At 37.7% G+C, this 16597-nt stretch overlaps 3 protein-coding genes across 4 annotated transcripts in view; 1 reads left to right on the top strand and 2 right to left on the bottom strand.

The window, feature by feature from the left end:
• Nucleotides 1-3515: 3515 nt before the first annotated feature.
• pnpla1 (patatin-like phospholipase domain containing 1) lies at nt 3516-7689 on the bottom strand. The gene is made up of 9 exons (XM_058083746.2): nt 7025-7689; nt 6711-6943; nt 6564-6629; nt 6262-6471; nt 6082-6142; nt 5821-5994; nt 4503-4620; nt 4282-4404; nt 3516-4203 (listed from the first exon to the last, which is right to left on the bottom strand). The coding sequence occupies exons 1-9, from the start codon at nt 7230-7232 to the stop codon at nt 4035-4037; spliced, it is 1362 nt and encodes a 453-aa protein (XP_057939729.2). The 5' UTR covers nt 7233-7689; the 3' UTR covers nt 3516-4034.
• A 293-nt stretch (nt 7690-7982) lies between these two features.
• On the bottom strand, nt 7983-13751 carry etv7 (ETS variant transcription factor 7). The gene is made up of 8 exons (XM_078798267.1): nt 13469-13751; nt 13265-13392; nt 12993-13157; nt 12753-12911; nt 11113-11220; nt 9573-9715; nt 9087-9187; nt 7983-9015 (listed from the first exon to the last, which is right to left on the bottom strand). Exons 2-8 carry the CDS (start codon nt 13368-13370, stop codon nt 8853-8855), a joined length of 945 nt encoding a protein of 314 aa, XP_078654393.1. The 5' UTR covers nt 13371-13392; nt 13469-13751; the 3' UTR covers nt 7983-8852.
• Nucleotides 13752-14170: 419 nt separating this feature from the next.
• The window catches only part of ube2t (ubiquitin-conjugating enzyme E2T (putative)), a 62120-nt gene continuing 59693 nt past the window's right edge, over nt 14171-16597 (top strand). For both annotated transcript variants that reach the window (XM_078798271.1, XM_078798272.1), the window contains exons 1-6: nt 14171-14321; nt 14538-14647; nt 15196-15265; nt 15345-15450; nt 15550-15648; nt 16364-16447. In XM_078798271.1, coding sequence (XP_078654397.1) covers nt 14539-14647; nt 15196-15265; nt 15345-15450; nt 15550-15648; nt 16364-16447 — 468 coding nt within the window. In that variant the 5' untranslated portion in view covers nt 14171-14321; nt 14538. The remainder of the gene's footprint in view (nt 14322-14537; nt 14648-15195; nt 15266-15344; nt 15451-15549; nt 15649-16363; nt 16448-16597) is intronic.

The following is a 16597-nucleotide window of genomic DNA, read 5'->3' as shown; positions in this document are numbered from 1 at the left end:
TGAAAAAAAAAGCAACGGCTGTGATACAATCGGCTCAACTGTGCAACGAGAATTTGTAAACAGCAAAACAAGTTCATCGCAAAACTGATATTCATTTCATGTGGTCACGGGATGTAAACACGGAATGTAACAGTTGGCGCAGATCATCTGAAGCAGTGATTCCCAAACTTTTATATTTTTATACAAGTACTCCCTACTCCTGCACACTAAAAAACATATACTTTTTAATCTTAATTAACTTGAATTATTGAGTTAATCTGTATCAACATGCAATTACAGTGTAGCCAAAATGCGATTGCCAGTATTGTTAAGTTAATACAACTAATTTTAAATAAGGGCGGCACGGCGGTCGAGTGGTTAGCGCGCAGACCTCACAGCTAGGAGACCAGGGTTCAATTCCACCCTCGGCCATCTCTGTGTGGAGTTTACATGTTCTCCCCGTGCATGGTACTCCGGTTTCCTCCCACATTCCAAAAACATGCTAGGTTAATTAGCGACTCCAAATTGTCCATAGGTATGAATGTGAGTGTGAATGGTTGTTTGTCTATACGTGCCCTGTGATTGGCTGGCCAATCAGTCCAGGGTGAACCTCTTGCCCAAAGACAGTTGGGATAGGCTCCAGCACCCCCCGTGACCCTCGTGAGGAAAAGCGGTAGAAAATGAATAAATTAATGAATCCTACTTGGTTGCACAATGGTCGAGTGGTTAGCGCACAGACCTCACAGCTAGGAGACCCGAGTTCAATCCCACCCTCGGCCATCTCTGTGTGGAGTTTCCATGTTCTCCCCGGGCATGGGTTTTCTCCGGGTACTCCGGTTTCCTCCCACATTCCAAAAAAACATGCTAGCTTAATTAGCGACTCCAAATTGTCCATAGGTATGAATGTGAGTGTGAATGGTTGTTTGTCTATATGTGCCCTGTGATTGGCTGGCCACCAGTCCAGGGTGTACCTCTTGCCCAAAGACAGTTGGGATAAGATCCAGCAGGAAAGGAAAAGCGGTAGAAAATGAATAAATGAATGAATCCTACTTGGTTGCACAGCGGTCGAGTGGTTAGCGCACAGGCCTCACAGCCTGAAATGTGACGGGACACAAAAATACAAAAATGTACACATTGGTTCAGACGCTTACATTAAATAGTTGGCATATATTTTCCCAGACAATTTCGATTGTTTTCCGAGTTGTACAAGCGACAAGGACTTTAAAATAATGCGATCGGGAAGAGTTGACCATTTCTACGTTTTATTTCCAAGACCTTACTAAGCACCTTGAGTCTGATCATCCAATCAAATGGAGTCTAAATTGAAGAACCAAGATTACGATGATCTGGAGAATAGGATTAGAAACAGTAAAATTATCAAACTCTTTATTATGGATTACAGGATACCGAGTAAACAGTCTCACATACATGTTTTTTTTTTATAAAAACAAACATTCATTCATTAAAATAGAAACTGTGATCCTCAGTAAAACCTGACATCTGTTTCACTCTGTTGATTGCGTGAACAGGATTAATGAGAATTATCCCCCTACGGATCTCACAGATTACCCAACTTCAAGACAGATAAACAGTCATGGCAGGTCACATGTTTCCTGTGCCTCCGAAACGGACACATTTTTCTGGAACTTGATATTTCTCGTCACTGTTTGACTCATGCCTAACTGGGAATTGGTTACATATGTTGATTCACAATGACGCTCTTTGAATATTCAAGCGCATCTCAAAGTCACGTTGGTTCGAGTAATGAACCTCTCTTTTTTTTTTTTTGACAATTTCGGATTCTCAAACTACAAAAACATCTTCTCTGACCAGATCAACCACAAACTTCAAATTAGCTCTGCAACAGAGACGACATTATTATTATTTCGTATTCTCAGCAAAGACCCAAAACACCATTCAAAGCTACTTAGTTTACCATTAATGTAGTCAAAACCAGACAGGTTTCCATTTAAATATTCCTCAGAACATGTCGCCAAAGCAAAAATTTTGGGTGGAATAATAAATAAAAGCAATAGCTGCACACAGACATGACCATACAAATCCTCACGTGCATACAGTTCAAGCACTTACTTTAAATGTACTACGGCATATCTATCTACACAGCATAAGTAAAGGCTTTGCACACCATCAAGCACATGACCCTAATGCCTTCACCCTCTCTCTAAAGTGTAATCAGAAGATAAAGTATGCACAAGCACCAGATCCATGTAGTCATTCCAAATGAGAGTAAAAATGTACTTTTAGGTGAAAAGGATGACAAGTTAGTGGATTGATATAAATCAGGGGTTTTTACATGAGGGCCACTGGAGCTAGGGTCTGGGCGAGGCTGGGTCGCATCAGGTTTTCAAAAAAATTTATTAAAAACAGAAAAATATACAAACTTTTTCAGTGCTTTGGTTCCGATTTTCTACAAGAAAAGCTCTGATAAAACATTCCACTGTTCTCAAATATCTTCATTTTTATTTTTCTGCACAAAATAAGATGAAAAATAAATCAATCAAGAATAAAGAAAATCAATAATAATAAAAATAATAATAATAACAAAACGGCAAATAATAAAAACTTAATAAACCACATATAGTTGGTGGGTAGACAAATGATTTTTTTCAGATTAAAATGAACAAAGCATTATTAGAGCCCTGTAGACATGACAAAACACGACTATAGTCACATTTATACTCTTTTTATTTACAACATATTGCGCAACTGCATGCTCTTGAGACACATGCTAACTCGCAAACTAGAGCGCTAGCCACCTAAACGGTAGCCTTCAAGTTATTTCCTTTCAACTTAAATAGCCAAAAAACTTACCACTTCCACACGGATAGGGAGGACAACTATTAACAGTTAATTTAACCTTTAACATGAACATGAATCAAACGTAATCATTTTTTTCTGGGTACATGATACCATACAGCATCCATATCAAACTTGCATATCAAACTTTCATATCAAGGCGGGGGGGCCTCAAACTAGTGTCCTGCGGGCCACATTTGGCCCGCGGGCTGCGTGTTTGAGACCCCTGACATAAATGTTATTGTCATTACACCAATTTACCTGATCTCTGGCACGAATTGGCTTACAATGAAATAGTTTTACTCTATAATTAACCAACCATTACTACATATGAACATGTCATAAATTAGGCGATTGAACATATACATATATATATATACTTAAAAAAACCGTTACAAGTAATGGGGGAGGTTTGTTGTTTTGATAATCTGTAATTTTCCTCCATATTGAGTACATACTGTACTGTAATTAGACTGCTATATGATTCAGCTGTGCTATATCTCTCCCTCGCGCTCCCTCATCCCGGAATTTACAAGAGCAGCTGGTTTCTGGCTGACTGGCCGGATCAATGGTACGTTCAGAAGAGCAGCAGATGCGTGTTATCCGTATGATCCTTCAACATTCATTATGAATCTACTGAGTGAAATAAAAAAAATAGCATTATTTCAGTCAGCTATATAAGTATAAGATGAATACATTACAATACATATAATTAGGCAAGGGCAAGTTTATTCATAGAACACAATTCATACACAAAGTAATTCAAAGTGTTTACAGAAAAAGGTAAAATAACTTCGGAAAATCATTCCAAAATAATTCCATAAATTGTTCCATAAAATTCAAAATGAAGTGTTTCCAGCTTGGATTTGAACATTGCCAAAGTTGAGGATTGTCACACATCTTCTGGAAGACCGTTCCAAATTTTGGCAGCGTAAAACTGAAAACCAACCTCACCTCGGTATGTTCCTCAGAGTGGAACCTGAGGTGGCGTTTTGTATCCTTCCCCTACACCATGATGTTGAACAATCTTTGCTTTGACAGTTGTTTTGAGGCTACCATGTTGCTACACTTCCGAGAAGATACATAATAATAGATAGATACTCAACTTTTAAACTCGATCAGTGAGAAAATACACACCTTGAAAAAAAAAAAAAAATGAGACCAAACAAGCACACACCTAGTCACGAGTATGCCTTCTTGCTACGTTTTAGTCTTACCGCTTTTTTATTTCTGGTACTTCATAAACCTCGTAAAGGTGTATGGGAACGAAGACTCCCACACTTGACACCGTCGGAGTGAACTCGGCAAGACAGTTCTTTGTAAGCGGTCTGGTCAACCTGCTTATGCGGAACCTGGTCTTCTGATTGTTGCCTGACCAACTGCAAAACCAGCATGAAGGGCAAAACCCTGGATGGCAAAAAAACACAGAATAGGAAATGTATCAGTGTTCACTCTAATGTCGATAATGTGTCAGCTGTGCCTTACGTGTCCTTTACGTTCTTCTTGAAGGTACCAAACAGTATGCCAAAAAAGAAGACTCCAAATTGTCTCAAGCTATACCAAGTCCATAACACCAAGTCTGGAATCTGCCGGAACAGCAACTGTACTCTGCGAGGGAAAGAATCCATGTTAGACTTTTTAAAACCAAAACCATTGGTGGTTTTCTTCTTCTTGTTTTTTAGCATTTTCTTAGAATTTTCTTGAACCTTTTTTGAGTGGCTATCAGAGCCTGTGAGACCAGCATGATAGTTAGCAAGAAGTAGGTCAAGTAACCAGCAGGGAGTTCCAGCATGCTCCTGTAACTCATCACATCGCCAAGTAGACCTGGAAGATAAATAATCATAATTCACATTAATGTTCACGACATAGTGTTGTTATTTGGAATAATGGTAATGGTAATGGTAATGGTTTTATTTCATTTGAACATGCATCAGATTACAATTGAGTGCATCCCATAATCAGTTCCCAGTTCCACATGTCCGAAAGGAGTAGGAAGAAGCAAAGCTTATTAAATCCTACCCCTCCATCTGGTACTTTTACAATCAGTAACTGTTACATTTGTTCACTTCCTGCTTTCCTAATATATTTTTTTTAAATATTTTTTTACATTTTTATTATTTTTGTTTTATTTAATTTTTTATGTTTATTTAGGTATGGATCACATTACAATTGATCAGTTCCCAGTTCCACATGTCCAAAAGGAGTAGGAAGAAGCAAAGCTTATTAAATCCTACCCCTCCATCTGGTACTTTTACAACCAGTAACTTTTACATAACAGTAACAGTTACATTTGTTCACTTCCTGCTTTCCTAATATAATTTAAGTTTTTTTATTATTTTTTTTAATTATTTTTCATTTTTATTATTATTTTTTAATTTTATTCTTTGTTTTTATTTTGGTATGGATCAGATTCCATTTGAGTGCATCCCATAATCAGTTCCCAGTTCCACATGTCCAAAAGGAGTAGGAAGAAGCAAAGCTTATTAAATCCTACCCCTCCATCTGGTACTTTTACAATCAGTAACTGTTACATTTGTTCACCTCCTGCTTTCCTAATATAATTTAATTTTTTTTAATTTTCTTTTAATTTTCATTATTTTTGTTTTATTTTATTTTGGTATGGATCAGATTACAATTGAGTGCATCCCATAATCAGTTCCCAGTTCCACATGTCCAAAAGGAGTAGGAAGATCTGGTACTTTTACAATCAGTAACTGTTACATTTGTTCACCTCCTGCTTTCCTAATATAATTTAATTTTTTTTTATTTTCTTTTAATTTTCATTATTTTTGTTTTATTTTATTTTGGTATGGATCAGACTACAATTGAGTGCATCCCATAATCAGTTCCCAGTTCCAAAAGGAGTCGGAAGAAGCAAAGCTTATTAAATCCTACCCCTCCATCTGGTACTTTTACAATCAGTAACTGTTACATTTGTTCACTTCCTGCTTTCTATAATACAGTTTAAGGTTTTTTTTTTGGTAAATAAAAAAAAAGGTAAATATGTACTGGTGCAAAGCAAACCGTTCTTTAATGTGTCAAAAGTGAGAGAAGGTTCTGTCAAAGTCATCTTTGTTGTCGTCTCCACTTCCTCATCCACATCCTCCTCTTCCTCTTCCGGTAAAGCTGACGTTTCAGTGCGGCTGTAATTTCCAAACTCCTGGGAAATCCTTTTCATTGTATTGTTGGAGACAAACTCTGCAAGTTGAAAATGAGATAGTGTTTTTCATTTTGTTACATAAATAATATGTATATTTAGTATATTTCCCCCTTAAGCTGACTTACGGTTGCTCAGAAGAAAATGAATGGCATCTTTGTAGCCGCTGTGATAGGCTTGCTCCACAGTCTAAAGACAGAACACACTCCTGGCATTCCTTATCAATGACTTCTTTGTGTGTTTACTCAAAGATTTACTTTGTTATATATAATATACAGTATTTTTTCCAAAATAATCAACTGACTTACCGCCACTTTTAAAGGGTAGAGCGCATTAAAGAACCTGAGCCCGTTGGCGACGTTGCCCTTTAGAGTGAGTCCGGTCACCACCATGTCCCACATGCAGGGTGTGTCTGCGGGACAGATGTCCGTCTCGCCCGAGAATGGAGAAACCGTTAACGTGCGGTCGGGTAATGACAGCACGGGCTGCATTCCGCTGAAGCCTCCATCCATATAATACTGTAAGACACGATAACGTGGAATTATTCGAGTCAAGGTGCGCTTGGTGCGCTTGGTGCGCTTCACGGTGCGCTTTAAAAAAAAATACTCACAACTCCATTAAATGAGGGAGGGAGCATGCCACAATATCCAGGAACAAAACAGCTACAAAGCAGAGCCTGAAGGTTGGAATTTTTAAGGAGAAAAATTAATGACAAAATATTTGGTTAAGAATCACCAAAAAATGAAAATACTCCTACTTGTATGACATCATCTTTGGAGTGGTACTCTGTTATGATCGTGTGTTCGCCGTTATCCAAACGGGTCAGAGCCACAGCGAGACGTCCACTTGCGAGGAGATGTGCATCAGATGGAAGATGTTTATTTAAGACGTATCTTAACCAGTGCAGAAGATTAACTGAAGGGCTGAACGGTCCAAGTGCGAAACCTTTCATTTTTTTGGCAAAGTAAAGCATCTCGTCTCGCATTGTAACTAGAAAGAAGAATTTTCAATTAGAAATTATAAATAATTTCATTCTATAAACTCGGATATTCACAAGAACTGACAACTTACCCAGGTTCAATTGGCAGGCAACGCAAGCGGCTACCAAAGACCCGGCTGACGCTCCGAGTATAGATGGTGCTGTCTGCACCAACCAAGGTGCGTTACGGAGAAAGCATTGCGCAACCCCCAACTGGTAGGTCGCCAAGAAGCCAGACCCAGAGAAAGATAAGGATGAAGGTCGTTGAGGAAAATTAACGCTGGACACTTCTAAGACCATTTTCCAGGTTGCCAGTCGGGAGTTCCAATTGTAGCGATTGGAATTTCAGCTCAACAAAAAGCATGAACGGTCTTGGTCTGAAGTGGCCAAAAAAACATCTGCCAAGCTCAGAGAAGATATCCGGTGAAAAATGAGACAAGGTTTTTTATCAGGATGCCTTTTCAAAAGAGGTCAATTAGCCATAGCATGTTGGTCACGCACATGTGACACTTCCTGGTTTACAACACTCTTACTGTCTATGCGTTGGTTCCTGTCTAATTTGTTTTCCTGAAACTGGCTACCATGTGACACCATCAGATGAGGACTGTTAATTGAATGCTGGTTAAACAGAAGGATTTGTCGTTTCGATAATTGTGAGAGACATACTGGGTCAAGGTTACAAAACCCTCACTAACACCAAGCGCATTGTAATGGTAATGGTAATGGTAATGGTAATGGTAATGGTAATGGTAATGGTAATGGTAATGGTAATGGTAATGGTAAAGGTAATGGTAATGGTTTTATTTCATTTGAACATGCATCAGATTCCAATTGAGTGCATCCCATAATCAGTTCCCAGTTCCACATGTCCAAAAGGAGTAGGAAGAAGCAAAGCTTATTCAATCCTACCCCTCCATCTGGTACTTTTACAATCACTAACTGTTACATTTGTTCACTTCCTGCTTTCCTAATATAGTTTAAGTTTTTTAATAATTTTTTATTATTATTATTTTTATTTTATTTTTTATTTTATTTTGGGATGGATCAGATTACAATCGAGTGCATCCCATAATCAGTTCCCAGTTCCACATGTCCAAAAGGAGTAGGAAGAAGCAAAGCTTATTAAATCCTACCCCTCCATCTGGTACTTTTACAATCAGTAACTGTTACATTTGTTCACTTCCTGCTTTCCTAATATAATTTAAGTTTTTTTTAGAATTTTTTTTATACTTTTATTCTATTTGTTTTATTGTATTTTTATTTTTCATTTGAACATGCATCAAATTAGATCAGTAACTACAGTTCCTGTTACATTTGTTCACTTCCTGCTTTCCTAATATAATTTCAGTTTTTTTTTTACTTTATTTTATTAGTTTTTTATTATTTTTTTCCTAATATAGTTTAAGATTTTATTTTTTGATGTTTTTCGTATTTTTTGTAATTTTTTTGTATTTTTTATTTTTTTGTCATGTACCAAAGTAGGAGGTGATATGAGCATCCAATGCCATAATGGGTACCATAGTAAGTGTCAATATAGTGATATATATAGCACATCATGACTGGTTCAAGACTCTTCATCCTTGTATTTAGCAAACATCAACTGCTTGTATTGTTTCTTGAATCGTGTTTTTAATGGATGCAAAAAAAAAAAACAGTGTATGACTTCACATTTTATTCCAACAATATTGATGGCGGATTCAAACACGACTAGTGGCCAACATACTGTAAGTTACCGTGTAGACGTAGAGGAAGGAGTCGTTAAAGAAAAGTCATAAAAATTATCAGTATACATTATGACTGTCAAAATTAATTACGGTATTTTTTTTTTTTAGCTTACTGAATACATAAGCTGCATTGATCATTCAGGCTACACCGCATTCTATTTATAGTGATTTGTGTTGCATAACTTTTTTCATCATGTCACCGAGTTGGAGAGCACTGCGGCGAGACGCGATCCGGTGAAACCTCAAATTTCTCTTTGCTTAATTTATATGTCGGAGTGTTGTCGGAAAAGTCAGAGTCATGTAGAGAAGAGTGATCCAGGGACTGGTTTTTCCTGATGTCCTGTGGTGTTTTCAAAAACCTAAGAAGTGATAAAAATAACATGTTCACACTGAAGACGATAAAGAGTTCAAAAAATAGTACGGAAGAGACCTGAAGAGCAGTTTTTGTCCTCGCTCCTTTTTGATGATATTCAGTTTGTAATAGTGCCTCAGAGCACGGGACATTTTTTCATACGTCATATTTTCTCGGTTCTATAAAACATAGAAAGTCATTATTATGTGACATCATTGGTGCTGCAAGATACCAACAGTGGCGGAGTTAGACTTTTTTTCATTGGGGTGGCCATTGGGGTGGCCATTGGTTGAGACCAGTGGCAATAAGTTGATACCTGAGATGTCTAACTGACGTTCAAAATTATTTACTAACGCTTACAATGTTATTTATTGTTATAATAGTTCTGATAAGTACACAAAATATGTCGTTCTCTACTTCTTCCTCACTTAAAATTGTGTGCGGCAGTGAAACGACGATTAGGTTGAAGTAGTGTTCAAGGAGTGGGGTGGGGGGCCAGTGGGTCCCCCCCCCAGCCACCCCGTAGCTCCGCCACCGAATACAATACACGCACTTGGCGCTCACCTTGTGGCATCCCCAGAGACGTGCCAGGCCGTTGGGGTCGACCACCCTGAACACCAGGCTGCTTTGGTCCTCCCAGCGGATATATTCTTGGTAGTGGTCATCACACAACAGTTTATAGACGTAATCCCACAGTAACCTGCACTCTGATCCGAGAAATAAAAAAACAAAAGGAAGAATGATCATCAGTTTTGCAGTCGTTACAAAATAGTGTTGAAGGGGACCGAAATGCCGTTGATACATAACCGCCATGATAAGTGAGGGAACATTTTATATGTATGGCTTCAAGCAACAATGGTAATGGTAATGGTAATGGTAATGGTAATGGTAATGGTAATAATGGTAATGGTTTTATTTCATTTGAACATGCATCAGATTCCAATTGAGTGCATCCCATAATCAGTTCCCAGTTCCACATGTCCAAAAGGAGTAGGAAGAAGCAAAGCTTATTAAATCCTACTCCTCCATCTGGTACTTTTACAATCAGTAACTGTTACATTTGTTCACTTCCTGCTTTCCATAATACAGTTTAAGGTTGGGGTTTTTTTTATTTTTTAAATTTTGTAATTTTTTGTCCCATACTGAAGTACGAGGTAATATTACATATTTTCTATATTGGTACTTTTACAATCAGTAACTGTTACATTTGTTCACTTCCTGCTTTCCATAATACAGTTTAAGTTTTTATTTTTATTTTTTTTTTTTTTGTCCCGTACTGAAGTACGAGGTATATTACATATTTTCTATATTGGTACTTTTACAATCAGTAACTGTTACATTTGTTCACTTCCTGCTTTCCATAATACAGGTTAAGTTTTTTTTGTTTTTTTTTAATTTTGTAATTTTTTGTCCCGTACTGAAGTATGAGGTAATATTACATATTTTCTATATTGGTACTTTTACTATCAACTGTTACATTTGTTCACTTCCTGCTTTCCATAATACAGTTTAGGGTTTTTATTTTTTTTATTTTTAAATTTTGTAATTTTTTGTCTCGTACTGAAGTACGAGGTAATATTACATATTTTCTATATTGGTACTTTTACAATCAGTAACTGTTACATTTGTTCACTTCCTGCTTTCCATAATACAGTTTAAGTTTTTTTTTTTTTTTTTTAATTTTGTAATTTTTTGTCCCATACTGAAGTATGAGGTAATATTACATATTTTCTATATTGGTACTTTTACTATCAACTGTTACATTTGTTCACTTCCTGCTTTCCATAATACAGTTTAAGGTTTTTATTTTTTTTATTTTTAAATTTTGTAATTTTTTGTCTCGTACTGAAGTACCAGGTAATATTACATATTTTCTATATTGGTACTTTTACAATCAGTAACTGTTACATTTGTTCACTTCCTGCTTTCCATAATACAGTTTAAGATTTTCTTTTTTTTTTTTTAATAATGTACCTCGTACCGAAGTACAAGGTGATATGACCAACAATTGTAGTACTTAATACTTTCCGGTTATTTTTGAGAAAATTAAAGTCTTTTGAGAGCGCCTTACATTGCCGAAAATACATTATTTTTTCAGCATTACCTGGCAAACGGCCATCGGGTCTGTGCATCGTTGTTGTAGGTTCCTTTTGGCAAGACAAATTAAGAGCTTCCTGGGTGTTGCTTTCTGTTTCAGGGCAGAACTGTGCAACTGTGGAGAGACACACAAGTGGGAAACACAACTGAGAAAGGAACAACAGTCTCAAAGAAATCACAGAAGCTACTGAAGCTGAAGCATGCAGGGAAAGTGTGGGGTGTGTCACTAAACTGAAAGCAAAAGTCTTTAAAGGGGATCTATTATGCTATTTTCGGCCCTTTGTATTGAGTTGTGGACTCCTACAGAGCAGCTACGCACAATAACCAGCACAGAAAGCGTTCTAGTTCTTCCAGAATCTGCACCTATTCAGCTGTATTTTTTTGGATTTCATGGTTCCCGCGAAAACGGTCTGTTTTAATGTACTCCACCCACAGCCCGCCTCCGGGCACGCCCACTCTGCTGTGATTGGTCACACTTCCGGTTTGTGCCACTAACTATTTTGGCAATAATAAACTAAATAAGAGCAGATAATAAATGGCGATTTCGCCCACTATACAAAGACTTGCGGTTTTTGTCGCCAACTTTATAAGAGTTGATAAACGGCCATTTATCTTCTTAAAATGTGTTGGATCCCAAATCCGATCAGGAATTGAAGACTGGACAGTCCAAAGTTTCTCAAGAAAAGAGGTTACTTCAAGACATCAATGGTAAGTAGCGTTAGCATTTTAGCATCCCCGCTTCCTCTATGCTATTATGCTACACAGACTAGCACTTTTGATCCATGACTTACACAAAATAAACGCAATTAGGAACTGTTGGAAAACCGTACGGCTTCAGCAAGTGTCGGCTAGTCCAGCTGCATAGTGGCCCATGTTCACAAAACAGTCCAGTATAAAATTCATTTTTTGGCCTTTTGTATTGAGTGTTGTGGGCTCCTATAGAGCAGCTACACCCAATAACCAGTTCAGAAAGTGTTCTAGTTCTTCCAGAATCTGCACCTATTCAGCTGTATTCCTTTGGTCTGTTTTAATGTGTGGTTGGTCACACTGCCAGTGCAGAGAAAGGGTTCCGGTTTGTGCCGCTAACTGTATAGCATTTGCGAAATGGTATAGAGTTGATAATAAACAGTGAAAAAAAAAAACGAATCCGATCCGGAAGTAGAGACTGGACAGTCCAACGTTTTGAAGATTACTTCAAGACGTCGCTAAATGGTAAGTAGCTTTAGCATTTTAGCGCTAGGATTAAAATGCATTTCTTTTGCTGGTAGGGAATCAGGACTCGAACCACTTGTGCCTCATGGTGGCGTCTTTAGGAATTGGAAACAAATGCCCTTTTGAGGCATTGCTAGCAAGTAAACAGCATAGCAGTTTCTATATAAGGAAGTCCGCCCCTCTGTGACATCACAAAGGAACAATTATACCACGCCTATTCAAACCGAGCATTTTGAGCCATCACAAACCTCTGAAACTTTGGCATGGTTTTAACATAAGAATACAACATTTTACTACATATAAATATTTTGGAGGAATTAATGACAGAGAGAGAGTAATATTTAATATTTATTAACTTTATTTTAATGGTGCTTCTGTCTGACTATAGCAATACAGTCTAGTCTTATTACATATCTTCCAAAGCATATGGCTGACCTTGCGTGTTATCTAGATTAGGTGACAGTTGCTCTTCAACGTTTGAGTCCGGCATCCTGGTCTTGTCTGCGTTTTGGATGTGAGACCCGTTCGGAGGCTGGCATACAACGCCCGTTGGTCGCTTTTTCACACATTGAAGGATCTCATAGAGAACATCGCCTGCAGACAAAAAACGTTGTGAAACACACAAGTATATATATATTTATGCATATTGGATGCTAACTTCGGGTGGAGTCGTACCTGAGCTTGGGCAACGATGTCGGAAATCTTCCTTAGTGAGCAGACACAGTGCTCGGCCGTTCATCTCAAAGCGTTCATTCTCAGGCCGCCGTAGTGAGTACTCCTTCTCAGCCCAGTGGAGCCAGTGGGCGACATCTTCTTTATTCCACAGAGATGGATTTATTCCTTAAGATATTAAGTATACTTAAGAGTACTGTAGTACAATTTTGGAATACTTTGAGAAGAAGGTGGTGTATACATACTACATGCAAAAAGAAGGGAAAATGACTTACTTAGCTGTCCAGGAAGATGCCAAAGGTCCTCCTGTGTGGGTGGACTGTCTTTGTCGAGGGGATAGTGGTGCCCACTGTGGGAGCCACTGACCTGCCTTCCATGCATTACAGTAGTTTCTGTTGTCGTACTAAAATAAAACAACAAATAACCTCATAGTTAATCTCACCAAACCAGTACAATGTGGCGCCTCAGATCTGATTTACCTGGACCAAAGGTGACTTGGAAAATAGTCTGGATGGACCCACTAAATAAAAATAATGTCCTGGAAAAAGTACACAACAACACAACAATTACGTCCCCAAACAATCTTTTAAAAGAATAAATGTCGTTCCCACCCAAAAAACACAACTTCACTATTTCCTTATTCGATCTTTCCCGGAAATGAAAACGAAAGAAAAAATAATCCCGACTGCGGATTGTCCGCAAAATGTTCTGATTGGATGAGGCAAAGGACAGCGGTTATTTCCAACTGCAACTTCACTTTCGTCTCAGCGTCTCGCCTTTTATATATTATCATATACTGCACACTAAGATATGACAAATGTTGTTATTACCATTGTTAAAAACCGTGTGGACACTTGGAATTCAGTAAAAAAAAAAAAGTATCTGTGTTGTTTTTAACGACAACAAATGTAGTACATTAAAGATAACACGAGATGGCGCTAGTGGTCGGTCAACTGAGAGAATGTTCATATTCATGCACACGAAGAAGAACTTCGGCTGATATAGATTAGTAAAACAAATATTACAATTATCAGGATTATATAATATTAGAATATTTATTAACATTATTATTAGTAGTAATACTATATGATATCTCTACTATTCAAGTAAGTAAAACGCCCATAGATATATATTCTGGTACAGTAGGTGGCGGAATGCACTTTTTAAAGTCATGGATGCAACCCGCCATTAAACCAAAAGAAGAAGAAGAAGAACTTCGGCTGATGACGTCACACCAGAGGGAAACACAAACCGACATATTTTTAGCTCCTCGACGTTGTGTCACTGAAGTCGAAAAGAAAACGAAACAGAGGAGAAATAAAACAACATAAAGTAAGTTGGGTGTAATTTGAACAACAGTGATTATTTGTAGCGAAATGGCTACATTGGTAACGCCGGTAAGCTAAGCAAAACATAGCTAGCATAACTAGCTAGCAACTTCAGGTTTGAATCTGTTGCGATAGTGTGGACGGGAGAACACTTAATATGGTGGTATCGTGGAAAGGTAATTCAAATATTCATTTGGTACTCTTTTTTTTTTGTCTACAGAATGCAGAGAGCTTCACGTTTGAAGAGAGAGCTCCAGATGTTGAGCACCGAACCGCCTCCGGGTATCACTTGTTGGCAGACCGAAGAACGCATCGATGACCTGCGTGCTCGTAAGTCTTAGCAGTGACGTTTGTAATAAAAAAAAATAAATTTAATGAATAAATAAATAAAATAATTCCTACCCGACATCACCAATTCGTGATTGACTTGGCTCTTTGCAATATGGCAATAGGGCGGAACCAACAAAAATAGCTAACTTTATATTTTGACACTGTTTTAGTGCAACATAACAGTTTGTTTTTTTCGGTGTCTGTCCTCGTAGTACTAGTAGTGATACTAATCAAATATCACAGCATCTTAAATCTAAAATAAAGCGCTATTAAACACTAAAAACGCCACAGTAGACATCTGCCATAACTAGCTTGCACTCTGGCGGCGCCATCTTGAAATATGAGACCTCCTAATTAAATCCAATCCATATCGATATGAACAATATGCTTGTTTTTGATATAGTGACACTGAATTGATGAAAGGCTGCAGCAGGCATCTATTTACACCATTATGCTGCATTCATTAACAAATACAGAAACTAGCATGATTTTTTAAATGCTAAGACACTTAAATTTCATCTTCATTGTTACTTTCTTGTTATTTACAGAGATCGTTGGCGGAGCAGGAACTCCGTATGAAGGTGGAATCTTTTCCCTGGAGGTCAAAGTCCCAGAGAGGTAACATTTGTGAAATATATGCTTTTCAAACGATGCACACTTTTACCAATGGCACTTAGCAGCAATGTGCTTTTTGAAGATACCCATTTGAGCCTCCCAAAATGCGATTTACGACCCCCATCTACCACCCAAACATTGACACTTCAGGACGTATCTGTCATGATGCTCTCAAACCCCCACCAAAGGTAGTAAAAAAGTCAATTGAACAAATTTTTTTATGTGAAATGTAGTTTTCGTCTTGCTTCTTAAGTGTTGTGTAATATTGATGCTGTTATATTTAACAGGGAGCCTGGAAGCCTTCCTTAAACATCTCAACAGTCCTTACCTCTATCCAGCTTTTGATGGCTGAACCGAATCCGGATGACCCTCTCATGGCTGATATAGTGAGTTTTTCCTCAAATTTATTGTTTAACTTCAACTGTAATTATGTTTTTGGTTGCTTATTTTGCCTATCTTCCTCACTCGGTTTCAAACACATTCTTACATTTATAATAAACAAATTGGAGGCTAGCTAGTTAGCTCAGTAGACTTAAAGAACTGCCTTTTGTGTCACTTTGGACACAAGAAAATAAACTGTATCCTGTAATTATTGCACAATGTAATGTAAACAAAGCTAGCATTAGTGTCTGAGTGTTTGTCTATGGATGGCATATTCATATCAGAGTGACATGAATATATCAATCAAGTGACACACCTCATAGAGCGTATCAATGGTAGGCTAACGTTGATCATTTTTTTAATGGCATTCACAATCGGCCACAATAAAATATTTCATATCACGGCGTATATCAATGAACTATTCAGTAATGCAAACTATTATTGATTAATAAAGGAGGCCATAACCACGTTTTCTATGCACCAACTATAGTAACTCACTTGAGGTCTGGAACCAAATAACCACAATAAACCCTCGACAACTTTATTTGTATGTTCTCTCGCAAGACCTAAGAACCCTTGGTCTGTTGGTCTGCTATCTGTTTTGCTATTTCTTTTGAGCCCACAGTTTGATTGCAGAAGCGTTGCTCTGTTGGTTATGTATTAGGTATTATCAGGTATTACTCGGTCTGAAACAACCTTGGGACATTTTTTGTATTGTAGGCATCAGAGTTCAGATACGACAAGCAACTTTTCATGCAGAAGGCCAGGAAATGCACAGAAGAACATGCTGTTCAAAAGACCACGGTAAGACCTTTATTTGGTTAAAAATTCAATATGATTCTTGTCCTGCCAAATCACAACAACAAACAGAGACTACTTACGAATAACAATCAGATCAGGAGGCAGAAGGGGAGTGGGAAGAAATAATTACCTGTAATAACAGCAGGTATGATA

The sequence above is a fragment of the Doryrhamphus excisus genome, linkage group LG17, assembly GCF_037039965.1.
Source record: "Doryrhamphus excisus strain RoL-2023G ecotype Guam linkage group LG17, RoL_Dexc_Guam_v1.1, whole genome shotgun sequence".
Lineage (NCBI taxonomy): Eukaryota > Metazoa > Chordata > Actinopteri > Syngnathiformes > Syngnathidae > Doryrhamphus > Doryrhamphus excisus.
The sequence above is the reverse complement of the archived record's forward strand: the minus strand, read 5'-3'. Positions and strand labels throughout refer to the sequence as shown.

Bases quoted from the DNA above. Each gene is read 5' to 3' on its own strand.
- etv7 (XM_078798267.1), bottom strand. From the start codon at position 13,370: ATGCATGGAAGGCAGGTCAGTGGCTCCCACAGTGGGCACCACTATCCC. The intron at 9,188-9,572 runs GTGAGCGCCAAG...TATGTTTTATAG, and splicing joins GTCTCTGGGGATGCCACAAG to AACCGAGAAAATATGACGTA. The intron at 9,016-9,086 runs GTCTCTTCCGTA...ATCACTTCTTAG, and splicing joins GGACAAAAACTGCTCTTCAG to GTTTTTGAAAACACCACAGG.
- pnpla1 (XM_058083746.2), bottom strand. From the start codon at position 7,232: ATGGTCTTAGAAGTGTCCAGCGTTAATTTTCCTCAACGACCTTCATCC. The intron at 5,995-6,081 runs GTAAGTCAGCTT...TTCAACTTGCAG, and splicing joins TCATTTTCTTCTGAGCAACC to AGTTTGTCTCCAACAATACA. The intron at 4,204-4,281 runs GTAAGGCACAGC...TTTGCCATCCAG, and splicing joins AAGAAGAACGTAAAGGACAC to GGTTTTGCCCTTCATGCTGG.